The sequence below is a fragment of the Vombatus ursinus genome, unplaced genomic scaffold, assembly GCF_900497805.2.
Source record: "Vombatus ursinus unplaced genomic scaffold, bare-nosed wombat genome assembly UNPS02013207.1, whole genome shotgun sequence".
NCBI lineage: Eukaryota > Metazoa > Chordata > Mammalia > Diprotodontia > Vombatidae > Vombatus > Vombatus ursinus.
Genome location: NW_020952985.1, coordinates 10,648 through 17,432, shown reverse-complemented (window position 1 = coordinate 17,432; position 6,785 = coordinate 10,648). Strand labels below are relative to the sequence as shown.

The window sequence follows — 6,785 nt, the reverse complement described above, 5'->3', positions numbered from 1 at the left end:
CATCGCCCTTTTAAATTCTTCAGTGAATCTCAGAAGGAACGCAACGTTTCGAGTTTGGGATGCTCGGAACTTCCGAGCTAGGTCTCAAGGTTCGGAGCCCGAACGTTGAAACCGGGCAACTGCCACGAGCTTGGGCCCCCCCCTACCCTGCTCCCACCCCACCCCTCAAGCCTGAAATCCTCCTTCGCTGTCCCCCCTCACCCCGTGCCTATCGTGAGACACCAAAACGCCAAAGACAATCCCACCGGAGGCGCTGGAGGTCACTTGGCACTCCCCCTCTCCCGTGGAGGTAGAAACGATTGGGGGAGGGGATAGGGAAGGGCCTGGGGGTCCCACAGACCGCCAGGGGGCAGGAGGAGGGAGAGAACGGGCACCGCGTAGCTCGGGCTGGGAAGTGGGGGGGGGAGAAGGGGGTGATGTGTCCCTGTCACCAGAGCGCGATCCGGCAGAGTGAGGGCGCTACAAAGAAGGGGGTGCGGGCTGCTATCCCCGCCACGGTGCCTGCAGGGCACAGGGAAGGGAGGAATGGAGCAGGGAAGGAGGGGGTCAAGGGATCAAGCGGGTCTGTTGGTGGAGGGGGCTCCTCCCAGAGAATCCTGGGATTTTGAATTGGAGGAGGATAGAGAGCGCCTGTGCACACACATTCTCCTTCGATATGGAACTGGAAAGGGCCCGCAGAAGCCATCTAATGCAAAGCATTGCAGGAAGGGAAACTGAGACCCGGAGAAATGTTGATTTGCCCACGGTAGCAGGAAGCCTTCCTTTCCCCAGTTGGGGAGGGGGGCGTGGTGCGAGGATAGAGGGAGATCAGCCTTCGCCTGGATGATTGGTCAGGGGAGGAGTGAAGGGGGCGTGGAAAGTAAGAGGGGTCTGGAAAACTGAAAATGAAACCAAGCGAACGGAAAATCGAGCTTGCCCACCAGGAAGGCCAAGGCGGGTCGAGAGAGCCTTACCTTCCTCTTGTTTCGATGGACGTCGCCGATGGAGTTGGCTACGGTGTTGGGGCCCAGGAGCATGCGCGTGCTCCGCGGCCACTCGGTGCTCACCAGGTGGTGCTCGCCCATAAGGATCTTGCGCACGTTCTCCGCGCCCGTCACTCGGATCAGCGGCCGCCCCAACAAGTGGGTCTTGAATACGTTGCCATACTTCTCCCTCCGGGACGATTGGAAGCAGGAGCCCTGCGGAGGGGGGGGGGGCACGGAGAAGGGACAGATAGGCAGCAGGTCATTTCCAGGTCAATCAAGGAAACTTTTTTCCCTAAAGTTATGGGGAGGAATAGCATGATGTGTCTGGAGATGTAAAGGACCTTGAGGACCATCTTGTCCAATCCCCACATTTTACAGGTGAGGAAACTGAGGCCTTTGGAAATAAAGTGATGTCCAATATCACACAGATAGTAAGCGTGATAACAGCTGGGGGTGGGGTGGGTGAATAAGAGGCAGACGGTTAAACTTTGGGTACCGTTCCCCAAATATTTTACATATGCTATCTCATTTGATTCTTGGCTCCTTGGATACTATTATTAATTTTACAGATGAGGAAACTGAGGCTGAGAGGGGTTAAGCGATGACCACAATCAATAGCTACTAAATGTATAAGACGGGATTTGAACTCGGGTCTTCCTGATTCCAAGTCCATCCTGGATGGTGTGTGTGCCGAGGGCTGGGAGGGAAGAAATTCCACTGACCCTTCTTCCCTTTCTGACCTTCAGGGACAAGGGAGATCCGCTGGATCTCCAGCAGAACTGCTTTTGCCCTTCAGGCCTCCCCTGCTTTCTCTCCCCTCTATCACTGACGTCTTATTTTATTTTTTTCAAACACCAACTGGAAAAGACATCATAATCTCCGTGGTAATAAGTGGAGACGCGCAGCCCGTTGGCACCAAGTCGGATAATATTTTCTCTACAACCCCCCCCCCCTCCCCTGGCCCCCGGCTTTTAACTGCGGCTCTCAAAACCGTACAGGGCGATGTGCGGAGCCGCGAGCCCCAGAGGGACCCCGAGCGGCCCCGCCCCGCCCGAAGCCCTGCCCCCCCCCATCCTCAGCCCGACCCAACCCGCCTCATCCACTCTTAGAATAAATCTTTCCAGGCTCCTGTCCACGGGCTGGCGATTCCCTGTCGGATGGCCAATGGCCAGCGCCTATTTATAGCCGTTCAACGTCCCCTCCTCCCGGGGCGGCCGCTCGAAAGCGGGGAAGGGAGGGGGTGACGGGGGGGGGGGGGGGAAGGGAATTTCTGTGCTTGGCAAAAAAAAATATATATGTATGTATATATATATAATTTTAATTTTTTTCTCGGTATTTTAATATGATGTCATCCGCCGTCTTGCCGGCGCATTCTGGAGGGCGGCAGGGCTTCGGGGTGGTTTATGGCCACTGAAATAATAAATAAATTTATTTCAGAACATAACCGTAATAGAAAAGCGTGTTCCCTGCCGCCCTAGGGCTCCAGGGCCGCCGCCGGGCGGGATTCCCAGGCGGATCCGAAGCGAATCGGGACGGGGCGGACCGTGGAGCCCCTGCTGGGGGACAGAGCAGAAGAGGGGGGGAGGAGGGGGCTGAGGAGGGGGCGGAGCGGGGCCGGGTCGCCGCGGAAGCCAGACACAGAAGTGGTTTTGTCGGCTGTGGGTTAATTAGGGGGCGATTACGCCGCGCGGCGCGGCGGGGCGGGGCGGGGTGCGGGGCTAGTGAACAGGGACTGCAGCAGGTAACTCGATCCCAGCCGTCTGGGCCCGGAGTAGGGGGTGGCGGGCAGTAAATTGGGACGACCCCGACCGGGCCGCCTGGAGTGGGGAGGGGGGTTGCTTTGGAATGACAGGAGGGCGGGGGGCTACGGAGGGAGCAGAGCTCCTCTCTAGGTCTGATGTTGGTCACTGTCGGCTCCCCTTCCCCCCACCCCCCATCCGTTAACACTCAGGCCGCTTCACCGGAGGGAAATTACCTGTCTACCTTCTTCTGCCCCTTTCCTTTCCTGCCCCACTGAGGCAGTCGTGTTGAGGCTTAAGATCCTCCCACCCCCACCCAATGGCCCCAAGGTGGGGGAAAGAGGAGGGTGTGAGCCCAGTGACTTTCTTCAAACCCCTAGCGATCCCCGGGAGCTCTCCCCCTCACCTCACCCCGCCCCCTCCTCACTTTTCTTTCTTTCAAGGAAAAAGAAGGCCAGAAGTCAGTCTGTGTGTCCGTCTGTGTGACTGTCTCTCACGTCCACCCACACCTCCCACCCCGCCCCCCCCCACACGCACAGGCACGCAAGTCTAGAACCCCGGCTGCAGTCTGGGCTGCAGCCTTCCGACCCAGCCAGGGCTTCTCAATCACTTTTCCACATGGCCTTCCGCAGAGGGGCGAAGCGAGGCCGCGCCGCCGCGCCTGAGCCGTCTGGGGAGCAAGGGCGGGAGGGAAGAGAAAGCTGGGGAGAGGTTGGGGGGCCGAAGCTTCGGTGCCCCCTGGAGGAGGGACTCTGGGTATTGGCCCCCCCCCCCTCCCGCCTGTGTCTACTCGGCACCGCCTCCCGATCGCCTGGGTGGACACTCGCTGGAGAGCAATCTCTTGATACGAGTGAGACGCTGCACGGGGCGGGGGCCACAGTGGGTTTGGGGGGGCTCCCTGTTTTTTCTAGAGTTGGCTGTGAGTTTCCCGAGGGCGCCTTCTCCCCCTCTTCCCTCTCCCCGGTTCTTCGCCTCTGATCTGCTTAACTATAATTAAGTGCGCTTTTGGTGGCATTAATAAAGACTTATTTGTCCGCCGTTTCCACCGTCTGCCTCCACAAAGAGGACTTTCATCGGGGCGGCCACTCCAGCCGCGAGTCCAATTTATACAAAAATGTTGTATTTTTAGCTCGGGGCTCTGTTTAGATGGCGCTCAGTGGAAAGGGAGAGCCCTTGGAGGGACCCCCGTAAAAATCTGACAAATGGCCCCGAAAAACATAAAGGTCCGATTCACCAGGGCGCCCGTTAACCCCTTGGGCGCCGCTGCCCCCTCTCCCCTCCCTCACTTGGACATGGCCCACAGGCACCCCCAACCCCTCTCAGTTTGTGGGACTCTCCCCCGGGCGGGGCTGGGGGCGCCGGGCAGGGGAGGGGGGGGTACAGGAGCGTCTGGGATGTGATTTGGAGGCTGCAGCTCCTGCAGACCGCGGAGGGAGCCCGCCGCCGCGGCCTCTGTGGGTTCTGAAATTTTATTTCCTAACTTCGCGGCCAAAAAATCCCAGTCGGCCGCCGTTAACCCTTTCTGCGCGGCCCAGGTGGGAGGGAGAGGGCCTCGGAGGCTGCCGTGCCTCCCTGACGGTCTCGAGTGGATTGTGTCAAACGCGCGGGAGCGCACACACATACACAACTCCCGCTAAAGGAATGGGGGAGACAAGCAGAGTGCCCCTCCCTCCGAAGCAGAGACCCGACGGGGCGAAAGTGGGCTAGGGGCGTGTAAAAGATGGCCTCCCCCCCTTAACTTGATCTACCTGAGAAATGACCAAGACCGGCTATTCCAAGCTGGTTTTCCCGTTTCTAACCAGACTCTTCTCTACCAGGGCGTGCATAGCATCCCCCTCCCCACTTTCCTCCAGCGCCATAGGAAGAAATCTACGCGCTGCTTGGTTTCAGGTCAGCTTCCCTTCTGCATTCCCAACCCCCCACCCCCACCCACACTACCATCTATTTGGCTCTTAAAGCTCCCACTCCTCACCCCACTATGAGGGACAGCTAGGGGGCGGGGGGGGGGGGGATATCACATTGCAATAGCTATTGTCTAGCACTTAACCAGGTTAATTCCGGTTAATTTCCACAATACCTCGGGGTCCAGTCCGGGTTCCCCCCACCCCCACCCCTACCCCCAGATACCAAAAGGCTCTTGGGGTTGCGAGATTTCTGAGGCTAAACCGGGAGCACAAGCTGAGCTCTACGGTCACACATGGGCCAACAGTCCTTTCCTTCTCTGTCTTCCTTGGGCAGCCCTAACTAACCTCTCCGTCCTCCTATTTCTTCTTCAAGATAAATAAACAGAGCAAACTTTTCCAAACAGGTAGCCGCGTGCCTCGGGCTTCCCCAGCTTGTCACTTTTCCTTTCGTGTACGCAGACATACACACACACACACACACACACACACACACACACAAACACACATACACACACACACACACAAACACACATACACATACTCTCCCAGAATGCGAGCTTTACCTGGCCAAGCTGAGCCAGCTGCCAGAACCCGGCCCTCTCCTTAAAGAGACAAGTCCTCCTGGGAAGGCTGGCTCGAATCTCTTCTCCTTCCTCTCTACCCTCTCTGCGCCCCCAGCCTAGCCCAGCCCGGCCCAGCCGCAGCTGCGGCAGTGTGGAGACCAGAGACGGCAGGCAAAGAAGCATCGAAGAGGCAGGTGGGTAGGAGATAGCGACGTGCTCAGGCTAGGGGTCTCCCCTTCGACAGCCAAAAGTCACACGCTTGCCCCATTGAAGAACTCACACCTGGACTGCCAAATACACAATCCCCATCTCTGAGGGTCCACTCTCTACACCTGCCCCACTCCTGAAAATGGTTTTTGGAAGAGTTGGGGATAAGTGGATTTAAGGTTCTAGAGCGCTCCCCCACCCACAGCCAGGAAGATTCCCTTTCGCCAGGCATTAGGTACCAGAGCCGCCCTGGCTCGCTACCCGTAAGACTCCCCAGCGATCAGTCTACCCTCCCGTCATATTGCCAGAAGATTGCCAAGTGGACATGCACTTTTCCCCTTTTCCTCTCGCCTGAAGTCTCCAGGAGAGCCCCCCCCTTCAGCAGAACCCCATTTCTTCCTTACCTCTTGCCACCCTCCCACCTGCGCCACCTTTCATGACCCCCTAGTATGCTCCTCTGTGCCCTCCTCCTAAGGAACCTGAATCTTCCTCCCCAATGCCCCCAAATCCAAGCCTAACCGCCCAGCCGTCCCCGAGGAGACAGCGCTCGCTCAGGGGCTGCGGCAGTAGGCTGGGACGGGTCCGAACAAGGAGGGGGGCCCGCGCGCGCGCGCCCTTACCTGGAGCAGCCAGTGACCCGTCTCGCCGATCAGGGGGAAGCCCATGGAGCCCTTAGGGATGGGCAGCTTGCAGCTCTTGTCCCGGGTGGCCGCCCAGCGCAGCTGCCACAGCTGCTGGGACACGGCCAAAAGCAAAGTCACCGAGACCAGGCAGGCGGCGAAGGTGGCCAGAGCCGAGACCAGATCAAACCCCTCAAAGAGCATATTTTTGGTTGGTTCTCTGCCTGGCTCCAAGTGCTTGGGAGGGAGGGGAGAGAGGAGGGGAGGCGGTGGGGGAGGGGAGCAAAGGGAAAGGATGGAGCCGGAAACGGGGCTGCGGTGTGGGGTCCTTTGCTCGCTCCCCAGATGCAGAGAAGGCAAGGGGGTGGGACTGGAGAGAAAGAGCCTAAAGTCTCAGAGGGAATCAAGAGGGGGAAAAAAACCTGCCTTAAAAAAAAAAAAAAGACCCGAGGCCACTCAAAGTGTAACTTTGTTTTGTGTTCCTTTATAGGGGGTGGGGGGCGGCTGAGGGGGCCGGGGCGGGGACTGGACTAAGGACAAAGCGCTCAAGTTCGCCCGCTCTCTCTCTCTCTCTCTCTCCAAGCACCACGCTTGGTGAACTTGGGAAAACTTGGGCCGGCGGACCCCTCCCCCTCGCTCCGGGGAAAGGCAAAAAAAAAAAAAAAAAAAAAATGATAATAATAATAATAAAAAAAGATGAAACAAAAATGAAAAATTAAAGTGCAATCGATTCGTCCAAAGGATTTGTTTTTAATTCCAATTTCGGAGGAAAAATTTAAAAATTCTA

The 6,785-nt window shown here is 57.7% G+C and overlaps 1 protein-coding gene across 1 annotated transcript; it reads right to left on the bottom strand.

Moving 5' to 3' along the window:
- Positions 1 to 201: 201 nt before the first annotated feature.
- Positions 202 to 6,448, bottom strand: LOC114040469 (cytochrome P450 26B1-like; the record flags this gene model as incomplete). Its single annotated transcript, XM_027858585.1, has 6 exons — positions 5,999 to 6,448; positions 954 to 1,178; positions 745 to 818; positions 432 to 596; positions 324 to 387; positions 202 to 270 (listed from the first exon to the last, which is right to left on the bottom strand). Coding segments are annotated over exons 1-6 (801 nt in total), but the record flags the coding sequence as incomplete, so codon positions are not given.
- Between the last annotated feature and the right edge of the window lie 337 nt (positions 6,449 to 6,785).